General features: G+C 40.3%; 1 protein-coding gene across 5 annotated transcripts in view; it reads right to left on the bottom strand.

Moving 5' to 3' along the window:
- The window catches only part of ATM (ATM serine/threonine kinase), a 151,962-nt gene that overhangs the window by 78,538 nt on the left and 50,034 nt on the right, over positions 1 to 23,390 (bottom strand). For 3 of the 5 annotated variants that reach the window (XM_073338919.1, XM_073338890.1, XM_073338926.1), the window contains 14 exons: positions 22,418 to 22,617; positions 21,769 to 21,851; positions 21,510 to 21,665; positions 20,896 to 20,971; positions 20,248 to 20,378; positions 19,529 to 19,649; positions 14,883 to 15,059; positions 11,786 to 11,955; positions 11,218 to 11,464; positions 10,420 to 10,538; positions 8,184 to 8,310; positions 6,996 to 7,195; positions 2,384 to 2,558; positions 181 to 345 (listed from right to left, as the gene is read on the bottom strand). In XM_073338919.1, the coding sequence (XP_073195020.1) occupies positions 181 to 345; positions 2,384 to 2,558; positions 6,996 to 7,195; positions 8,184 to 8,310; positions 10,420 to 10,538; positions 11,218 to 11,464; positions 11,786 to 11,955; positions 14,883 to 15,059; positions 19,529 to 19,649; positions 20,248 to 20,378; positions 20,896 to 20,971; positions 21,510 to 21,665; positions 21,769 to 21,851; positions 22,418 to 22,617 (2,147 nt within the window). The remainder of the gene's footprint in view (positions 1 to 180; positions 346 to 2,383; positions 2,559 to 6,995; positions 7,196 to 8,183; positions 8,311 to 10,419; positions 10,539 to 11,217; positions 11,465 to 11,785; positions 11,956 to 14,882; positions 15,060 to 19,528; positions 19,650 to 20,247; positions 20,379 to 20,895; positions 20,972 to 21,509; positions 21,666 to 21,768; positions 21,852 to 22,417; positions 22,618 to 23,390) is intronic. The other 2 variants (XM_073338900.1, XM_073338911.1) reach the window with 2 other exon arrangements.

Below are 23,390 nucleotides of genomic sequence, written 5' to 3'. Positions count from 1 at the left end.
AGAGACAAACAAATTGACTAGCTCCTGTAACTAGGGATAGAATAAAAAAAGTCAACATGTCTACTTTAAGGGGAAATAAATTTCTTTCTATACTGTATCATATAGCCAGTACATTTGCCTTCAGTTGAAAGGGACCTATTACCGTGACTGTGCCAGGGCCCAAATTAAATAGTTAATTACCTCCAAAAGTGAAAATGCTCCTTTACTGTATTTGATTTTCTGCTGAGTAGCACGCAAATCTTTAAAAGCAGGATGCTCAGGAAAAGGATCTAAATGTTTGATTGTTTGGTACAAGTTTTCATTATCCTTGTTATCGATCACTAGGTACTTCAACAAGTCTAGGACCTGTATATTAAATTAATTAATTAATTAATTAATTTAAAAAGGGAAAAAAAAAAACAGCTTAATAAAAAAAAGGCTCCTCAAGCCAAGCACAATATTCTATGAAATAACATTTATGCATTCTATACAGACTAAATTATTCCAAACTGATAACTGAATATAACCAAAAATTCATAAACTATGTGTTTTACATTATTGCATGTTATAAAGTGTTTAAAAAGACTTTGGCACATTCACGGACAATATAATATTTGTATGAGTGTCACTGTAGCCATGTCAGTCCCAGGATCCTAGAGAAACAAGGTGGGTGAGGTAATATATTTTATTGGACCAACTTCTGTTGGTGACAGAGACAAGTTTTTGCGGTTACACAGAGCTCTTCTTCAGGTCTAAGTATGTTTCCCAGATCTGAAGAAGAGCTCTGTGTAAGCTCAAAAACTTGTCTTTCTCACCAACGGAAGTTACTCCAATAAAAGATATTACCTCACCCATCTTGTCTTTCTAATGTAATATTTGTAATTCATTGAGGCTTAAAAATAGAGATAGGATAAGAATGAAGTAACTGACACAGAAATTCTATAATTTAATAATTTATTTGATTTTCTTACTGTTGAAAGCTATAATATTTTGCATGATTTGGTTGGCTTACTTTGCTGTTAATCTGAATGCCTAATAGCGTTACTAGAATAAACTGAATATTAATAAGGCTGGTATTTGCCACGCTATCACAGATCTGCTGTTTTTATTTAAGTTTGGCTGCTCGGCTGCTTAAAAGTCCACTGCAGAACTTCTTTAAATATTTTTTTTAATTAAGTTGCTAGCTCTCTAAGTGCAAAGACATTCTTCCAAAAGTTACCAAGTGTAACAAATTTGGTGCCGTTAGCCTAAAAATTATCAATATACAGTGCTTCTGCAGAGGTTCCTGTATTTTATATACAGATATAAGATGACAGGAGAGCTATAAAGACATGTAATTTAGGAATTTATAATATGCTTTATTATAGTAAGACCTAGACTTATTTATATGAGTTTTATTAACATTTTATGTGTATTAGGGATTTTCCTATTTTAATGAATGTACTGGGGTTTTGGGTACATTTTAATTAAACAACCACATATTATATTTGAAAAAAAATTGTGCTGTTTTCTTAGGCATTTTTTTTTCAGCTAAATCATGGGCTGTATTTTTTGCCATGATAAAGCTGTAGTTTCCCCAATTTATTGCCATGACAAGCCTTAAATATAAACAAAACTGTGAAGACAACTACTATACTGCTCTCTCTGTTGACCAAGAACTTGTATGCTAAATTTCAGCAAAAAGCACAATTTTACAGGAAGGCACAAACCCAGTAGACAGGGTTTTGAGAGCAGAACTGCTGCAATAACCATAACTGTGGAGTTGCAAATGCCCCTCTACTGATAGTTTGCTTTAAAGCCACTGAGCAACTAATACAGAGAACTGAATATTTGCCAGTCTGAAGTATCTAGGCCGGGGTAGTCAATAGGTGGAACGCGGGCCAAATCTGGACCACCAGACACTTTTGAACGGATCCTGAAATCTTTTTATTTACTTATCATTATTGTTATTATTTTCTCTGGAGTCTAGACCTTGACGAAGAAATTTGGAACTTGACAAAAATAATTGACTACCCCGACTTAGGCTAACAACATGTCTACATAGAAAAATGCAGTCTATACACATCTATATCTGAAGTAAAGTTCTGTCCATATATTCCCCTTCAACAGTAGTGTGTGCTACAGGGCTAAACAAAAGATGTCTAAGAAGCAGAAATGTAGTAAAAACTGTACTTTTCTTACTGAAAAAGGCCATTTAAAAAAAAATCTTATGAAATAACTGACAACTGGTAACAAATGAAAAAAATCGTGATGTAATCCTACAGAATATAGAAAAAGGCGACTAAACTTTATGTTTAAAACACAGATATTTTTATAACTAATACTTTTGTTGACTTGAACTAACTACAAAAGCCAGGAGGCACATAATAAAGAAAAGCAACAAGCGCATCTTCTGAAAAGCTACCTGCTTCTGAATTTCAGGCTGGTCCCTGACGAGAGGTATTAGCGTTCCAACAACAACATGAAGGTGATTCTCTAGGGCATCCTTACAATATGTGACTGCTGCGTGGCAAACATGATTTAGAAGGTCACAGCAGAGGGAAAAGCTGCGCATGGACATGTCTCTGCCAAGATTAGGTCTGCCACAGGGGAAAAAAACAACAAGTTTGAGGAATTAAATTAAAAAAACAAATATTTCCATTGTCAAAGCACTAACTAACCCTTTGCATGACAGGGAGAAATGGGGGGAGTGGGGTGGGGGGCATATAAACATACTTAAGAGGCAGTGATTTCAGTCTTAAAATGGTTGACCCAATCATCACAGTGATTTAAATTTCTGCACCTTAATAGTACCAAATCCCCAAGTCCTTCCATCATTGTTATATATGCTAAATTTAGCCATTGTCAATATGGTTTAATTCAACAGAGTCAAACAAGAGTGAAAAAGAAACAGATCTCCTCTAGGGAGGAAAAAATAGTATACAGGCTGCCACGGATGAAAGGTAATGGATTTTGTTGCAAGGAGCACCGGAGTGGGGAATTCTCTGATCACATCCCTCCCTTTTGTGAAGTGGATGTCCTGTTATAACAGCTCCTGTATTCCCGTGGAATTTGCCACAATACATTGAATTTGTCACATCACAGAACAATACTCTAGAACGTAGACAGTCCATGGGAGTTAAGGCACTCAACTCTCACTGAAATTCTTAGGGTCCCTTGAAAATTCCATACTAAACCATCACTAAGTATAAATATATTTGCTTCTAGCCTTTATAGATTGGAAGATAATCATGCCAAATGTAAACTGAGTTTAAGCTGACATGGTGACAGTTTTCTGAGTGTGTAGAAAACCCAAAACAATGTTAATTGACTCCTACATCACTACGGATTGTTCCCTCTAAAATCTAAAGATAGCAATTAAATTATTGCCCTGTTGATCATTTTAGCTGAAACATCCAAATGATGTGTTTAGTCCCACAATACCAAATTGCTTTCCTCACCTCCTCAGTTGCCAAAAGCATCAGCTGTTCCCTACTCGCCTACTAAAACCTCCTGCTTAACCCTTAGCCCCTAGAATGAAGTTATATGTTGTCAACACAAAATTCTGCAGATATTAAAAACTGAAAATGTGGGAAAAGTGTGAAATAAATATTATGGGCTACTGTACTGATAATGTATTCACTTTCAGAATTAACTGGTTAATAGTCTCTATTTTTAAATGTAATGGAAGATGTGCAGCAAATTGCAGGGACGTTGTCACAGAATTTAGGTCCAAACTTGCAAACTTGTGCAAGTTAGCAGTGCAGGAGTTCATGAGGGAGAAGAAATCATGTTATTTATCAAAGAAGAGGGCAGACAGACAGAATAAATAAAACAGAAGTGATTGTAGGGCATGGTTACACTTGCATATGTAGAGCACTGTGAGTTAAACCAGCCCTCCGAGAGCACAGCAGGGAAAGTGCTGCCGTGTGTTTACACTGTCAGATTCAAGCGCACTGGCGTGGCCACATTAGCAGCTCTTGCAACGCCACAAAGAGCAGTGCATTGTGGCAGCTATCCCAGCATGCATTTAGCTGCAACATGCTTTTCAAATGGGAGGGTGAGGGCTGGAATGTGACAGGAAGTGTGTTGTGTGTATGTGGGGGGAGAGAGAGTGGGTTTGGAGGGGCTGAGAGCATGTCAGCATGCTGTCTTGTAAGTTCAGACACCAGCAGACTCCTCCTCCTCCCCCCTGCCTCTCTCTCTTGCACACAGCATTCCACACTAATGGTTGCTTTGTCTCGGAGCAGATAAGCATGCCGGCTGTCAGAAATGGAGCTTTGAAAGGGCATATCCACATTCCTACAGCCGATTCCAAAACAAGAGTGACCATTTGACTTAAGGGGATTATGGGACATTTCCGGAGGCCGATCGCAGCGCAATAACGCAACACCTCGTTCACACTGACGCTGGGGCATTTCAGCCGAGGCACAGCAAGCGTTATGCTTCTCATGGAGGTGGATTATCAGGAGCGCTCCAGCTGCAGAGTCCAGGCCCTCTAAATGCCTTGCCAGTGTGAGTGGATCGTGAGTTAGGGCACCTGGGGCTGCTTTAATGCGCTCTAACTTGCAAGTGTAGCCAAGCCCAGAGTCACAGAGCTTTCTCCAAAGGCTGTTGGGGTGCAGAAGTAGAGGTAAAGCCTGGGCATTAAAGAAGCTAACATGGTGGCAGATAGTGGGTCAAGAAAAGAAGGCAGAGTAAAAGTTGAGAAGCTGACAGAGGGAATTTAATAGACTGACATCATGGGGAAAGGGAGAGTACTGTTTAAATAGGGCAAGTGGTGGGCAGAGAAAGAATTCAGAGACAAATGAGTAAGAAAGAAGGGTTTGTTGAAGACTAGACTATAAAACATTTCAATGATCTGAATAATATTCTAGGTTACTGGAATACCCTTATACTTTGTTATATTAGCAGACAGCATTGTGATCTCAAACATTCCTTGGAGTAGCAACACTGGGAAATTTATAGAAAAGGGCAGAAGAGGAGATTTACCAAATGTTATGTTCACAATGAAGGTGCTTGCATAATACTCACTGTTCTTTGATTAACTTTGCTTTGGTATCAAATAGCAAATCTTAGTTTTCGTCGTGAAGTTATGTGTCATTTCGAGCCATATACTCAATGCATTTAACAACATTTAAATGATCAAAAAGTCCAGGGAAGGCTGCCTACAGAAGACTTAATTTCAACAAAAAGACCCATCTTCTATAGTCCAATAAATAGGGCTGTGGTCAGGGAAGAAGGCCTATAACTATGGTGACCAGATGTCCCGTTTTTAAAGGGACGGTCCCATATTTAAGCCCTCCTACAGCTGTCCCATTTTTTCTTTAAAAAGGGGAAACTATCCCGTAGTTTTCTGTCTTCCCCTCCATCAGTACCGGCGGGTACTGCTTCTGCCCAGATCCCTACTTGCCAGCCACCTGCCAACTCAGAGGTGAGTGGGGGGGGTCCAGTGGCTGATGATGGGGGTGGGTGTGCAAGGCACCACCCTGGTGGTGGGGCAAAGCTGCAGCGTGTGGGGGCGGCCACTCCCCCTGCTGGTCCCTCAGCACAGCCTTCGCTGTGCACCAGCTTTTGGCCAGCAGGGCCCCGTCCCCCACCCTGTTTCTGGCTGGCACTGGCTGCATGCTGCGAGCTGCAGTGGCTGCTGAGTGCGGGCAGGCGCCAGGCAGCTATGTGTTGCCTCTGTTGCCCACCCATCAGCCCTTTATGTGCTTCTCCTCTTGCTGCTTTGCCCCTTCATCCCCTCTGCTCTTCCATATCTCCCTAGGCAGAACCCGTCCTGCTCCCAGTGCTGTGCGGAGAACCAGCCCCTAGTCAGAGTGCTCAGTTAACCAACAGCCTGGCCGGCAGGCTCCTCCCTTCCCCCACTGCCTATGGCTGGACCAGTGCCCTGGGAAAGCCCACGACCCTCCTGCTCAGGACGCTGGCCAGGAGGAGCTGAGCCCTGTATGTGCCAAAGCTCAGAGCAGCACTGGCATGGGGAAGCCTCTCCGCCCCTCATCTAAGCTCTGGAGTGGAGCAGGGGAAGTGATTTCCAGCCTGTTCATGCCCTGACCCTGCAGGCTCCACAGCAGCCCCCCAGGCAGGGGCTTAGCACCCTCTTCACCTGCCCCCCATCCTGGAACCTGCCCCCATGGAGAACGGGGCTGCTCCATCCCCTAGGCACATTTTCCTGCTGAGCCACTTCTCTGGCCGGATTTGCTAAAGCCCCTGCAGTCAGGTTCCCTGGGCCCTGGTGCACAATGCATCCTAAAGGGCTTAACCTTTTCCAGCCTGCACTGTAGCCAGGGGATAGGAGGCAGCTGGGTTATTTCAGTGGCCAGCAGCAGCCTGGAGGTGATAGCTGCCTTTCAACACTGTTTGGGCTGGAAGCAGCTCCCATCCTTTCTCTCCCGCACAGTGCCAAAAGGCTGCTGCTGGTCACATTCTGGTGTGAACCCTGGCAGAAATCTGGGGGGGGGGGGGGGGAGGCATGTGACCCTTCATTCCTCCCCGCCCCACACGTGTTGCCTCAAGAAGACGCGGCACCAGGTACCAGGACAGGTGGGTCCATCCCGGGGGCCCAGCCAGGTATGAAGCCTGAAGAGCACCAGGCAGGGAGGGTCGGGTTGGTCAGTCACACCCGCTCCCCCGCCCGTGTGAGAGAGGTGTACAGGAGTGTGTGTGTGTGTCACCTTTCCTTGTGTGAACCCTAAAGCCTTAAAGATAAGAAGATAAATAAAAAGAATCCAACTAGCAGTATTTCTTTTTAACAGGGACTCAGGCAACTTGATGTTAATTTAAACATTTGTACCGCATAGGTCTGATTGATTGCCATTGAACTCGGCTTGAATACAAGTAATTTTATCAGGTGTGCCATATTCAGTGTAGGGAAATATGGTCACCCTACCTATAATCAATCGCTAGTGTGACACTAACATCAGTTTTTCACTAGCTTCTACATAGATGATACAACAGCTACTAGTGGTACTAAAATATATGGATAACAGTGAGAAGGTAAAAAAGGAAGAACTAGAAGACAATTATGTATTTACCTGCTGTTGATGTAGTGAATCAGGGTATATATTATATCTCGAAGAACAAAAGCCCACGCTCCTCCTAAACCATCCTTTATCTCTTTAAGTAACAAATTAACAAACAAGTAATAAATGGTAAGAATCCTGTGTTTTTTGTAAATATTGTTTGTATCAGCTGCCTGTTTGCAAATGGCTAGTAGAATTTTCTGGAATGAATCCTGTAAATGAATGAAAACACCAAGTGAAAAGCCGCCTTTCATATCATAACAGCAAAATTAAATTATTTTAACTTTAGGAAAAAATGTAAACATAAGACAAGTTTTGTATTTCCCGAGTCATATATAAATGCACATATTTATTTCAAATGCTAGAAAATGCACTGTAGAGACCAATCGTACAAGGAATGGGGGGTGCAGACTGGATATTCCTACAGGTTCTTTCTATTTTTAGTTTCCATGACTGTGCAAAAAACTGCTTTTTGTTTTCCTGAAAACAAAAAGCACTGAAGGCAGTCTTCATCAATGATAAAAAAAAAAGTGGAAAAATGTAAAAATGCAAGATTGTTTTAATAGAACACATACATATAGTAAAAAGTAAATAGGCACACAAAAACAACATATGCAGAGCTTTTGTGATTTGTGCATGGCTATGCTACATTCTGGAAACACATACTCTCCCATTTAGTTATAAAACAACTAAATATTAGTATGTTTTTCTCCAATCTATAGACAACATAAAGGAGAACAGTCATACTTCGTGTGAAGCAAACGTGTCTAAACATAAGGATGCAGAAATCCACCCTGTCAGCAGGGGGAGAAAATATTTATACTTAAATATATCATGATCTGATGTAATTCTTTAGTCAGTATGTGACAGAAATATTGTGAATCTAACCTATATAGTTTTATTTAATGTATGTAAATCCCCCCCAACTTGATTTATTTTTAAAAATGTGGCCCTGTCTTTCTTTCACTTTTTTTTTTTTAACTAATCTTTTATGCATGTAACATTCATAAAGTTACTGTGGCCTTTAACTTAGGGACGTGTCTTTTTTCTGCTACTAATAGAAACATAAAGAGATTCCCTAAAATTATATTGGAAAGTTTTTTCTTTGTTGTCATGCACTGACAATTTACAAATAAAAATATACATAATTAAAAGGAAATCTTCTAACAATGCCAAAAAAAGGCAAAATCATATACTTACAGGATTTTTAGAAAGTACAGCTACAATACTTTTTAACTTGGTTTTATGACAACTGCTAATATAATCGAAGGTTGCCTTGATCACATAAGATGGAAAATGAGGAGGATTAGGAGCAGGGTCCAGTTCCCTGAATGAATTAAAAAACACAGTGAGACAAGACTTCCAAAAACTTGTTCAGAGATGAAGGATATGGATGCTTTAAATGGATGCATATATAACATGTTGCATGGCTGATTTGGTTTCACCCTGATAAGGCAAGAAAAAATTGCTATATAGTAACTAGTGTGAAAAAATACAGCAAAGTACAAATTCTTCCTACATAACAGTAATATTTTCAGCAATAAGTGGAGAATTAGTTATACTTCCCAGCAAACTAACAAATAGAAATAAAATGAGATGTAATCTCCAAATACAACATAAAGACTTCATTTCTATAGGGAAATATTTGCACTTGTTTTGTTTAATCCAATTGTAGGATGCCTTTGGCATGTTATCAAAGCACCAAACACCAAAATACAAAAACATGAAATTAAATACAAGCCAATCAGCCAAATCCACTCCCAGACCTTGTAAAAATGTAATTCACAAGAATAAATCATAGTCATCATGCATGTTACTCCAATCATAAAGGGATCAAACAGAAACTGGTAAGAATAAAGAAAACAGAAGGGTAGCAGATTTGAAAGCAAAGGGTTGGGGGTCCAGAAACAGTCAACATAGAAAAACAGGTCAAATGAAATAAATAAATCTTTCAGCATGCTCTGAAGTCAGCCAATGAGGAATTTTAGTAGACCAACTCTACACAAGAGAGTTTTATAGCTGGAAATCCTCTAAAATGACAGCCCTGCTCCCAGTTCAGTCCAGAATGTAATAAAGAACTAAGAGAACCAACCCATGCTTGTCAGGGAGAAATATGGCAAACGGCTAGGGTGACGAGATAGGAACTGTGAAAAAACGGGATGGGGGTGGGGGGTAATAGGTGCCTATATAAGAAAAAGTCCCAAAAACCGGGACTGTCCCTATAAAAACAGGACATCTGGTCACCCTACAAACGGCAGTCTTATTCAAATACTTAGTGCCTAAACTACACATAATGTTAGAAACTAATGGATGGAGGGAAGGAGGATAAACCTCAATACTGATGCAAAAATGGTTATTAATAAAATACAATTTATTACAAACTGCTCTTTGCCTTTGCTGAATTTCAGAAGATGCAGTAACTTTATACACATACATGATGCTTGAAGAATAATAGCTTACATGCTTGAGTTTATTAAATAAAATGTTTAGTCTCACTAGAGAAACTCCCACAAAATCTCTGCTTTTTCTCAGTAAGTGACAAATACGAAAAACATCATAAAGAATGATGGCCATAAAATTGTACTCAGCACCTCCAGGTCACGTTGTACGGACTCTGGAATGCAGCTTTATAACTTGTATTTTGGCCTAATATTCTATATCATTTTAGAAAAATATATCTAAATGCTATTGTGATATTTGATTTGCACACCGTGTTTGGTAGGAGTCTTAATTGCTACTGTAGATTGTAATCTTGAGAAAAGTTTGAACACCAGTAAGTGTCTTTTCAAAGAATGGAAGCGCTCCCCCTTATTAAAGGATGTGAAGAAACTTTTTTTCTAGGATTGCAAAAGATGACCACTTGTATTTAAAAATTCTCTAAGAATAATTTAAGTTTAAAAAGATTATTTTAAAATCCGATTTTCATATATAAAATATGAGTGTTTTGACTCATTTGAGAAAGAACATTTCATCTCTTAAGCACTGATGAATTAAACGAATCTCAGAAAATAAAATGAATAAAAAAGTTAAAATCAAGTTTAGAAATGTTCTGAGAATTTCCCGCTCGAAAGACAAAAACAATATAACCACAAAGTTGAAGATTTACAACCCTGTTGAAGATGCATAAACAAGATTATATATTCACAAGCTGAAGATGCTACTAAGACCAACCCATGCAAGAGCTGAGCCAAAGTTATTTGGATCCAGCCAAACCCTTGACAGAGGTGTGTCTTTCACCCTCACTGAAACTATGGAAAGAGGGGGGTAATAAATCTCTCTGAACTCAAATACCCACTCTTCTATTTTGCTCTCTTGAAATCCTAGAAGAAATTTTGAGAGCATATGCTGGGACGCACACACCCCACACATGCAAAATGTTGTACATAAGTAAAAAGGTATGAAATACATCTTCTTCTAAAAGTCTATATCTACATACCCTGTAAATTTACTTAGGTCACCTCCTTCTCCTGCCTTGGTGTTGACTGGCTCATGTAGGGTCATCAGCAGCTCCACTACAATCTCTGGCAAGTTACTGTGAGATAAATTGTCAATCTGCTAGAAAACAACATTAGATACATTTAATGTTTTCATATGAACAGCTTTAATATGGAAATATTTTAACTCTGAAGGTCTCAATTTCAATTTGTGTTTTTCTGAGGTAACTTCTTTTTCTTCTTGTCTGAGCTACCTATTTATCCTTTGAGTTGTCCATCTTAAAATTAAAGGGACACAATCAACTTAGAAATCACAATTCTTTCTAGAAATGTTTTACCAACTGTAATTACAACACCTAAGATTCACCATAAATTAAATGTTTCTCTATATTTTCAGTTTATTTACATTCTGCATTTGACATAACATTATGTATAGTCATTAGTTCCCACGAATAGTCAGTGCCCCTGTTGGGGGGATGGGAGAAGGCTTCACAGAGAATCAGAGAGAAAAAACTTAAAACATAGGCAAATGTGACTGCAAAAGCATAACAACTTTTAATTCATATTTTGAAATGTTTTAGATTTCCAGTTGACAGTGTTGCTTTAAGACAGCACAGCTGACCTTACTTGAAAGATTCAGAATAAAAATACCAAATTTTGACTTACTTTATTGCAAAATATCCTAAGTTGAAGACCTGAATTATCTGACCTATTACTTACTATTTTCTCCTCCAGTCCATTACAAGTCATACACCAGTTTATGCATTTATAAAGGAAACAAAGTACATTAAAATAGGTACCTGTTTTCCTAAGCAGTTTTCATCCTTAAGCATGTCGTAGACTTTATAAGCTGTATCTCTCTGTTGTGCTATTTCACTATCTCCAGGGCTTTCATAAGCAAAATAGGGAAGGATATTTACAAGTATCTTTGGAAAGCAGCATGCTAGAAGCTGCCGCCAGTCTTTTTCAATCATGTTAGCAATAGATTTCACATCTTCAAACTGACTTCTAATCACCAGGTGTGGAACCAAAGCTTTATAACAAGCCCTACAAGTAAACAAATATATTTCAAAATTTTCCTTGAATTACAATGGAATTTTTGAAATACCCTACCTTTTAAACATAATATAGTTGATATGTTGTATGACTGTCTAGTTACAGCTATAAAATAAATCTCCAACATAATAGCAGGTAATAGACATGATACCTGGAATTAATTTTAAAGACTTAACTACACGCCTTTTAAAGCAAAATCTTACAGTACAAGAAGCAAAATTACATTATTTTGATACTTGAGATAGCATGTTTCATGGTCTTAAATAAAACTAGTTTAACCTGATTTCACATACATTTTATGTATAAACCTACCTGTAGAACTCCTCAAGGCTAGAGTAGTTCAAAACAATGTAAGGAAAAGCAGATAGGCTATATCCACTATCTTTCATTCTCAGCCACTCCAGCACCAGATAGTCTAACTGGGAAATCATGAAGTCTTCTATACTTTTATAGCCAAAAACGTTCGATACTCTCTCCAAAACCTGTGCAATAAGTAAGACTGTGAGATAACATGCAGCGTATACGTTGTGCTGCAGCACCCTCAGCAGTTACATGTCTCAAAGCCTCACCTTCTAACATCTTTTTGCTCTTTTAATAGTATTTATATAGTTCAACTTCTAAGTAGTACAAAGTAGAAATGACCGATATTATACCATAGCACAGGGATGGGCAAACTTTTTGGCCTGAGGGCCACATCTGGGTATGGAAATTGTATGGCGGGCCATGAATGTTCACGATATTGGAGGTTGGGGTGCAGGAGGGGGTGAGGGCTCCGACCGAGGGTGTGGACTCTGGGGTGGGGCCAGAAATGAGGAGTTCAGGGTGCAGGAGGGGGCTCCAGGCTGGAGCAGAGGGTTGGGGTGCAGGGAGGGGTGAGGGCTCCGGCTGGGGGTGTGGGCTCTGGCATGGGGCTCGGTATGAGGGGCTGGGGGTGCAAGAGGGTGCTCCAGTCTGGAACCAAGGTGTTCAGAGGATGGAAGGGGGATAAGGCTGGGGCAGGGGATTGGGGCATTGGAGGGGTACAGGCTCCGGGCGTCGCTTACCTCAAGCGGCTCCTGGAAGCAGCAGCATGTTCCTCCTCCAGCTCCTAAATGGAGGCACAGCCAGGTGGCTCTGCGCGCTGCCCCGTCCGCAGGTGCCGCCCCCGCATCTCCCATTGGCCTCAGTTCCCAGACAATGGGAGCTGCGTGGGCGGTGCTTGGGGCAGGAGCAGTGGCAGCGTGCGGAGTCCTCTGGCTGCCCCTATGTGCCTCTGCTTCTGGGAGCCGCACGGAGCCACGGAATACACAGAGCGGGACAAGCCCTCGACCCCGCTCCCTGGCTGGAGTGCCAGAGCGGAGCAAGCCCTGGACCCTGCTACTCAGCGGGAGCTCGAGGGCCAGATTAAAACATCCGAAGGGCTGGATGTGGCCCCTGGACCATAGTTTGCCCACCCCTGCCATAGCACCATTTTCCCTTATGTGGAGAGGGATGGAATCTTTAATTATGGCTATCATTTGCCTTTTTTTTTTTTCTCGTTGTTTGTCAAATGTAATACCAAAATACACTAAGCTGGGGGGAAAACATACTCTTAAATGACAAATACAAAGGAACATTGCGTTTTTCAGTAGACTGCACTTATCATTTTACATGTTTTGCATATGGAAAAACTGACTTTACTTTGTTTGATTGTGAGCATCTTTAACTGGGTCTAAAATCTAGGGTGGAGGGAGACAGACAGTCATTGCGAAGCGGGGTGGGGAATGGAGAGGGAATGAGGCGAGGCAGTGAGACTCAGCTGATGGCATGAGGGAAGTCAAGCCAGATCCTTCCCAGGCCTGTTCCAGACCCTCTGGGTACTATTCCCTGATGCCTGGCCTGATCCAGCGCACCATGGCAGTGGCTCCAGCACCTCTGGGTGCTGCTCACTGCGTCCTGGCCAGATCCCAGGCATCATAGAAACTGCTTGAGCCCCAGAAGGTCCCTGTCCCTGCTCTCCAGAACAATCTCAGGCTTTGTGGTGGCAGCTCCAGCACCTCTGGATTCTGCTCTCACCTCCTCCCTAGCCCCCTGGGCATGTATGAATTTATGCAGGGACAGAGCCCCCACAGTATTTCCACTTTGGGGGCCCTAGCCTCCTTTACCTGCCTGGTTCCACCATCCCTGGCAAAAATATTTACAGTGCGTGATCCTGATTATAGTTTAAAGATGTCCATGAAAATACAGGAGTTATTACAAAAATGTTAACCTTAGAATTATTGCATATTCTTTATTTTAACATGAGAAACTTAAAACAATCACTGAGGTATTTTAGTAAGTAAAAAAATTAATTAGCCAGTCTGTTTGCATACAATGAAAGAGCTATAAAAATTTTCAGCATTAACTAAATACCCTTTATAGCACTTGTAGCCAATTAATTTATTTATCAGTGTGTTACCTAGTGTTATGGTCAATTCATTAGTTATTTCATATATCATTAACGTGTGCTAAATAGATTTCAGTTGTAGGTACAGATGTAAGATAGGATTCCAGAAGTATAAGATTGACAAGTATTTATGACTGATAAATGCATATTAGGTATACAAGCAAGGCCTGGTTGTAATGCAAGGCCTATAAGCTGGGGCCTATAAGATTTTAGCTTAGCCACACTAGGCTGCAGGCTTAAGGAGACTTGACATGAGTGGGTGATCTAAGATTGACTCTATGCCAATAAAACCACAAGATTACTGTAAAAGATGTGCCAATAAGTGATGTTAAGGAAAAATAGACTGCAGTAAACTGCAAGACACCAAGCTGTAACATCACACAAAGTTCTGTTCTGACCATAGGTCACCCTGGAAACAGGTTGATGCTCATAAGGAAAAGGGGAACTAAGAGAACAACCTATGGAAAGTGAGGCACCCCAAAATTTATGGGTATGGAAGTACAGATAAGGAAAAAGAGGTTGGAACCCTCCTGCATATGAATAAGGTGTTAGGTGTGGTCAGAAAAACAATATAAATGAGGTTCTCTGGTTAGGTAAAAGTGGGAAGACACCGATGGAAGACCCCCTCTATCAATGGCCACCATTTAAGAGATCCACCAGACTCAATAATATCTTGGGCTATTGCTTGGAATCTCTCAGGTTGTGTAGACATTATGTGAGTGTAACATATGAATACAACCAAGACTGTTTTACATGTCACTATGTTGTGGTCACTGTATTTGTTTTTCATGTGCTCCTAAGAGTCTCCCAATCTAAAAGAACTATAAAGGGTAACTTTCACCACATTAATCTGAAAAACTGTGGCCGCACAGGAGCTGAACTCAGAGTGAGGTAACACAGAACTATCAATCAATTCAATTTAAAATAAAGGCTACACACTACAACTCTGCTTTACTTGTATAAGTTATAACCTAACTATACGAAGCATTTCTCCCGTATACTTGCCTTTTTTATAAGGTGAGGCTCTAATCCATTTTCTTTCACAGACTGGCAAATAGCAAACAAAGCCTGCTTTTCACACACAGGACTGCAACATAAAACCATGGTTATCAGCAACAGAAGAACTGCTCTTCTATTACACTGCTCATCCAAGAGGTCTTCAGGGCTCATGCCACCACGTGCCTTCATCGATTAAGAATGAAATAACTGTTAAGAATGTTAAATGGGAGCCTCTGAACTTTTACATGAGCTAAAAAACTAAAAACACTCTTCATAACAATATAAAGGGGGCAGTATGTTGAGCTCCTGAGATGCATATGGGGAATGGAATGGATGGCTTAGGAATTCAACTGCCCCCTCTCCCCTCCTATGGAACAGCGCTGCTGAGCTATCAAGTTAGTCTCATGCAATCATCTTACTTGGAAGGCTGGTGACTGTAATTTGAGGTTGGGAATACATGCTAAAACAAAGAAAAATATGAAAGGATCCTTAAGACTTGGAAGAAAAGTCAAGAAGCCATCATGTGGTGGGAAAGGAGAAGAAAAAATGACGGATGCGAGGGAGAAAACTGTATGGATATCCCCCAATGGAATTCCAATTATCCTACAACATGAATGCAGCTTATCCCTTTCTCTAATTCTCCCCCAGTCTTGTCATTTTTAAACCAAATTTGGGGTTTGTGAAAGTTACTGCACAGAACACGGAAATATTTATCTTATGAAAATGTAAGCCCTTTGTTTTTACACTACACAGATACAATATTCATGGGCACAATCTCTGGAAAGAGAGAGAGAAAAATGTTCTCTCTGTTAGCATCTATGTACCTCTGAAAGCAGCTGCATAAAATTGAGGTTACTTATCTGTAACGAAGGTTCTTTGAGATGTGTGGTCTCTATTTGAATTCCACAGATGGCCACACATTGGCACCATGCACCTGAGTTTGGAGATCTGTAGCAAGTAGTGTCAATTAGTCTACACGTGTGCAGTTGTTTTCTTCATGCTAAGAACTGAGGGCATAAGGGGTAGTGTAGTTCCTCTTCTTTCCGCAAATCAGATAAGATTTGAAGCACAGGGGAAGGAGGGCAGCTAGTGGAATACAGCTAGGGACCACATACCTTGGAAGAACCTCCGGTTATATGTAATCAACCTCCATTTCTTCTTCAAGTGCTGGTCCCTATGTGTATTCCACACAAATGTGATTAACAAGCAGTATTTAAATGGGGGGGATGGGATGGGGAGGAGTGTCAAAGATGCAGTTGGTATAGATACTTCTAATACTGTACTCCCAACAGCTGCATATGCAGAGGAGGCTTGAACTAATGTGTAATGCTTTGTGAATGTATGGATGGAGCTCCAGGTAGCTGGGTTGTAAATGTCCAAGAAGTGGAGGGCTGTTCTTCAACAAGTGTAGGGACTCGTCCATCTTCTTTCCGAATAAGCTAGACTCTTCAAAAGGCAAATTCTCTATGGTATTTTGAACCTCCATTAGAAACCCCAAGGAGTGCAGCCAAGACTCATGCCTCATGGCTATGCCTGTGGCTATCCCTCTAGATGCAGTATCAACTGCATCCATTGCAGCTTGAAGGGTCATTCTGGTCAATAGTTAGTCTTCCTCAATGAGGGCCTGGAATTGGGCTCTGTCTTCTTAAGAGAGTTTGTTCTTAAAGTCTAAAACCCAAAAATAATTATTGAAATAATATTTTGCTAACAAAGCTTGATAGTTATGGAACTGAAAACGTGTAGTCTTCCTCCCCAGATCAAGTCATTTTGAATCCTTACCTGTCAGTGTAGCCTTGAGATGTTGTAATCTAGACCACCCAGTGGCTTCCTGCACCACCAGGGAGTTGGGTGCTGGGTGTATAAAGAGGAACAGGAACTCAGCTCCTTTGGCTGATACAAAATAGCATCTCTCAGTCCTTGCACAGTGGGGATACAAGAGACCAGAGTGTGTCAGACCACCTCTGCTAGTTCCATCATGGCTTCCGTCCTGGGAAGGTCACCCTACTGGGACCAGGAGGTTATAAAATATCAAAGAGACAATGCTGGATATCCTGGATTTCTTCTATTGGAATATGGAGGTCATACGCTACTCTCTGCAGAAGCTCTTGATATTGCCTGTGGTCACCAGGTGAAGATGGCGAAGATGGGGCAATTGCAGCTTCTGGCAAGGAAGATGAAACACCTATTGGTACCTGTGGATCCGGCTCAATCTCCTCTATCTCATGCTCTAATTGAGAGTGTAGGTGTTGCATGAGAGTGGTATGGTGGGTTGCATGGGTGGAGCCAGGATGTCTACTGTAGGGATCCCAGGAGCCCTAATCGGGCCAGTAGGAAGGGTTGACCAGTTGAGGGTCACTTTACCATCAGTCCCTTGGGTAGTCATATTGGGGTGAAGGATGGACACTGGATCTTCTCGAGTATCTGTCCAGACTCACGTCCCTACATGGGGGTGAAGGATCGCCTGGAACCTCAAACTCCTCTGAAGAGAAGGCCAGCTCCCATTCCACCAGCAGAGCTGTCAGTACTGGTAGATGAAAGCTCCATCTTAAGGGGTGACAAGGTGAATGTTCCTGTCTCCTTGAAGTAGTTTTCTCCTCTGGAGTGACAATGTCTTTCAGAAAGGTAAGACCCAAAAGATAATGAGACTGAGGATAAGGAAGGATAAAGATATCCACAGGTGAGGTGTAAGTTTCAGTCTGTCCTGGAGTCTGGGGCATTACAGTAGTCAGGATCAATGGATCTGGCACATCTATAGTCATCATGGATGGCAGGTTTTACAGGGATGAGATGGTACTGTACCATTGAAGAGTCTATATGTGAACTCTTAGATGGTCTCGGTGGGTGCCGATCCTCAGGCTTAGGAGCCAGAACAGGCGTTGGTACTGGAGGATTCTTTTTCCTTCATGCCTTGCTCTCATGGCCAGAGGGTTTAAGTAAGCCTAATTCCTTAGGACCAACACACGGGGACTCACCCAACTTGGACACAGTTGGGGAGGGATCCCTTCCCCTGGAAGCAGATCTGGAAGTAGATCTGTCCTTATGCTTGTGAGTGCTCCTTACTCTCATGAGAAGCCCTGGATGACAACTCCTTGGGCTTAGCAGCTCTGACTTCCACTCCTGAGTTAGTGCTCAGTGGGGTACTAGTAATTGGTTGAGGCTGATGTAAAAAGGGGTCCCCCTGGCCTGGATTAGACGGAGGTCTCTAGCCGTCTCCATCAGATGTTTTCTCAGCTGGAGCCCAGGAGCTTTGCAGGTGGGGGAAATGAGCAGCAGGCAGTAGAGGCAGCGTTGGTGCTTGTTACTCATGGAGAAGGAGTGGGGGCAGGATACACAGTTCTTTAACTCAAGGACTCTGGGCACAGTCTTTGTGCATAGGGAAAGACACCCCGAGACAAGAAAACTAAGCTATACTAACTATGCTAAGATTAAAATATTACACTAAAATACTAAACCTATTCACAATATATTTACAGTCTCATTAAGAGAAAGCAGCAAAAAGAAATCTGTGGACAGAAGATTCCAACTCAGGCCATGTGGTAATAAGAAAGAACTGGAGAGGTATTAGTCCACACTGCCCTTTAAGCCTTCAGTTCAGAACATGGTAACAACTGCTCGTTTGGAGACCAATGGACACTACTTGCTAGAAATCTCCAAATTAAGATGCATGATATGCAGGAGTACCCACATGTGGAATACACACAGGGACCAGCACTCAAAAAACAATCATGCATTCTCACTCCTGCATCCACTGTCAAAGCTTTTTATTATTTTTATATATACCTATGACAGTGCTTAAAGCTGCAATGCAGGCTTCCCTACATCACATATACCATGAACTTAAACCCTGACTTCAAGAAACTACCTCTGGAGATGACAGAGTATTTCAAGTTCACTGTTTATTCAAAATGGTAACCTCTGAAACAGCCCACATGGGTGCCAATTTATGTCAATTGTGGAAGTGCTTTTTGAAGGGAGCACCTGTCTAGTAATAACTATACTAAGACCACTATCTCATTTCTCAGGAACTATTCACTGGTAATGTCTTTAGAAAAGCTTGTAGAGGCAGATAATGGTTGACAGCGATGCCTGGAAAACCTGCTTTTATCCCAGATGATGTTTCACATAATAGTGGCTGTGCACCAGGGAAACAGAGACAGAAAACTGTCTACATGCTTATATAATGTTTCTTATTAATAATAAAATATTAAATCAGTGAGTGATAGATAAAAGGAAGATCTAAAGTGCTCCAAATTTAGTAATCAAATGCTACGGACATAGGCACATAAATATAGGCATTTAAATATTTAGACTGGAAACTCTTTGAGGTGAGTCTGTCTACTATGATGTGTCTGTACAGTGCCTAGCACAATGAAACGCCATTTTTGGTTGATCCTTAGACTACTGTAATAATCATGATTATTATGATTAGTAAGTATTCAGAGGGCTAGCAGTCTGGAAAATGGCAGCATTAAAAGGGTTTAACCATTTGTAGCATGGACAGGACAGTGACAAGGGAGGTGCCTAGTGAAAAATGTTGCCCCTTGGTTCACTAGTCATGAAAAATGACAGTCTTCTAGCAATGACAAAGTTCTTAGAAAATGAAGCATATGGCCCTGAACATTTACACATGCTTAATGATTAGATCTTATTACCAGATCTCTCATTCCTTCTTGAACTCTGAAGTATACATTCTCAAAGGCCTTTTGTTGGATCTTCAAAGGAAGAGCTTTTGGCAATCCAGAAGAATCTCTCTGTTTCACATCTTGGAACAAACTTAAAGTAAAATGAGGACAACAATTATTTAACCTAACAATTAATCTTCAGAACTGGTGTATATTTTACAAGGTATATATTACGGTTTCTTTGTTTTGAGGGACAGAAGGCGGTGTCTGGAATCCGCATTTTTCAAAGGCCTTGTGTTGAGTCAACCCTTCCTCCATCCAAAAATGTTCAGATGGAAGAATGAGCATTTGCTGGATGGAAGGGAGAGGAATCATCTGAAAGTGTCCAAGTCCTCTCCAATCCCTGCCAACCAGGGAGCAAAGGACCCAAACTCTCATCCTTTGTCACTGTTGTCTTTACCTCATGGAGCACTGCAAGGATAAATTCATTAATATTTGTGAAGAGTTCCTCAGAAGCTCTCTTATTTAGGCAAAGGACAAAATCATTGCTTGTCTAGCACAAGGCATCACGTTATCTACAGTACTTAGTCTATTTTTTCCATGAAGATAAGTATATTTACATGAAGGGTCTACACACAATGGGTTTTACACAAGAGCTACATAGCACGCAAAAGAGAAAAACTGTCTATTATCCTTAAATACACTGATTTGATTACCTAAACAAACTACAAAAAGGTCTGGGTTATCACCTGGTTATTGACTTTGCAGCAAGCATGCAAACTTGATGGTAGCTATCTGCGAGGAAATGTGGGAAAGCATCACTCACAGGCAGATCTTTATCATTTACATTAAGCACAGCCCAATTTGAATGAGGATCAGCCTGAAGAAAATTAACATTTGTTGTTAAATATGTATGGAATTTATACAGAAATGAACACTGGACATACTTGTTATACTGATGTATGCAATAGCTCTTTCGACAGTACTTTCAAGCAAACATTGAGTATTACATTTACTCCACCAGTAATACTCAGCCCCAGGCTCAAGAGCCAAAAGTGGCTCTTTAATAAGTTACCTGTGGCTCCTTGCAGCACATGACATTAAAGTTATCAACCAATCTGGATGCTTTTACTATGTTATTAACCAATTAAGGTATCAACTTGCACTAAGTTATTAACTTATTTGCTGTGAGAATAACATATATATATATAATTAATATAAACTAAATATTTCACCGTCATACTGTTTAAATATGAATAGTACTTATAGAAAATGAAACAATGAATTCACACTATTGTGGCTCTTTGGGAAATGCTGATTGCTAATTTGGCTCCTGAACCACTAAGATCTGAGTATCACCGTACTACACTAACATCACATAGGAAAATATGGTTCACCTCAAGTAGGGCTTTCATGCAGTTCAGTAGGGCCACTCTTACTGGAGCTGTACATCTCCCTTCCTTTGTCAAGTGCCTGAAACAGAAGCCATTTAAATATATGAAAAATACTATTACAAGCTTAATGTCAGGAAAAAAGTCTTCAGAGATTTCTCTCTGCTCTCTGTAATTCATTCTTAGATGCTTTTAAGTAACACTTCTGACCTGATTAGCAAGCATCTTTTCCCCCGAGTTTTAAAGGACTATTTATTTTCTTCTTTGTGTATCAATATAATAAACACTACTTGGAAGAGTGTTTGTTAATTATTGCCGTAAAGCCAGCAGGGAGAATTCTCTCTTTTTTCTCTCAGTTAATTTTATTTAATTATCTTGGCAATGGACTAAGGAATTTAAAAAACAACTCAGGATCTGGAAATCACTGCCCCATCATATTGATGTTTGGATCTAAGTTTACCTTTCAACGTGCCTTTAAACTATCACTTAGTGGCTATGAGGATCAGTGATCTAACTTTAATATAGAACAGACACCCGAAAAGATTCACATGGGAGAAGTGTATAAGTCATCAGTCATCAAGCCAAGAAATAGACTGCTGCATAAAATAAATAAAACATACCAAAATGCTCCCACCACAGTTAAAAATTGTCCTTGGACTTCCCCTGTTTCTTCCACATTTGGGTTGGCTTGGCCCAACTCCACTGCTACGGGAAGTAGATTATTTAGAATTGCTTGACAAACTTCTTGATCTCGACGATACAAGGAACACACATCACTGGGAAAGAAAGAAGAGATAGCTTTAGAAGCCAAACAGTAATAAAACCAGATAGTTGCTGAATAAAATATTTTATTACTATATAATTGATGTTATTTCTTACGAAAGAGGCTTGAGAAGCATAAGAAGATCGTCTTCTGGCAACAAATTTTCTTCAGTTGGGAGTTCCTTCAAAAGGACTAAATACTAAGGCATAATTAAAAATAGAACACATTAGTCATATTTTTATACACACACACGAAAACAAAATAACAAGGATAAGCATTTTCAATGGCTGCTAAATGCTTTATGTCAAATATTTATGTCAATATTTAGGACAAAGCATTATTGAAAATATTTATGTCAATTTTTACACTGTTAGATAATTTGACATTTGTTTCATTCAAATGAATTATTTGATGCACAATAATATGGGCAATTAAACCTTATATTTTGGCACGTAAACATATCAGCTCTAGTAGTCGGAAAGGAGTTCCTATACTCTGTCCCAGAGAATAAGACTGCACAACCTCCAAGCCACCTGCTAATGGTGAAAACTGAAGGAAGATACCGTATGGCCCAATAGTCTAGTGTCTGGTTTCTGACAAACCCTATAAGCTATTTTAAAAAAAATTAAATCTTCAGAAGCAGACACTATAAGTTTTTCTGAGTCCAAGAGAATGGCCACAGAATGTGTGTATGACTTTCAGAGATAATGTTTATGTACAGAGAGATAACTGCTGAATCAAGAAGTTTCTCAATATCACACTCACCACCTGTAGATGCAGTGATTTAGCAGTATCAAATATACTTTTATCAATTAGCGTTAACAGCTTCCGCCGTATGTCAGGAGCTCTGAAGCAGACTGTATGGATTTGTGCTGTAGTTACACATAGACACAAAAATCTCAGAATTTCAAGGAGGAGTAAATCCTGCTTTGTCAAATGTTCTTCAGCTAATGGACTCATAGCACCTGAAAAAAAATTTCTTGTCAAGTACAAAAAAATGCTTCTTCTAGGAAAATAAAAGTTACATTAAAAATATGATAGAGTTATGTGCATTTATCAAGTTAAATTATGTTCTCAAAAAAATGTAAGATTGGCAGTCTTGAAGTCTCTTAGCTACAGAATAGGTACAGTATGGACAGCAGCAGCTCAAGCTTTCTCCATCCTAAGTGAGGCCCCTGTTCCAGAGTGACCACCTCTAGAAACAGAAGGGTATTTTTCACTCTCTATATCCAGACATACCCTAGGCCTCTGTGCAAAAACCGGCAACCAGACTATCAACAGAACCATTTGTTATGTGTTTTTTTGTGGACACTTGCCACTCAGAATTTGGTTGAGACCACAAACAAATTTCCACACATTTTACAAAGCCCACCCAACAAACCTAAGGTTGATGACAACTGACTCTATACTACTGACTGGGTCCAAATTTGTGACCTAGAGAGAATGGCTCCATATACAAGTCAATTTTCTGCAATGTCCAGAGCTGCTGCCACTGTCACCAACACCAAGTGTTTACTATTATTTATCAAATGGTCTGGAGGAACTAATTCAAGAGGTTCTCATTCAACACAGTGGAATAAGCGGACAAAGAACAGTTTGAAGTATTAGCATAACAAAATGATCTTTCCCCTCCAAAATAAAATAGAAATCGTAGTCCTGACTAAGGCATAAGGTGATCTCAGATTTCAAAACAAAACACTATATCACTGATGGTGCCAAACCAGCCTGGTAGGAAAAA

This window comes from Lepidochelys kempii, chromosome 1, assembly GCF_965140265.1.
Source record: "Lepidochelys kempii isolate rLepKem1 chromosome 1, rLepKem1.hap2, whole genome shotgun sequence".
NCBI classification, from domain to species: domain Eukaryota; kingdom Metazoa; phylum Chordata; order Testudines; family Cheloniidae; genus Lepidochelys; species Lepidochelys kempii.
This window is presented reverse-complemented; position numbering and strand designations above follow the sequence as displayed.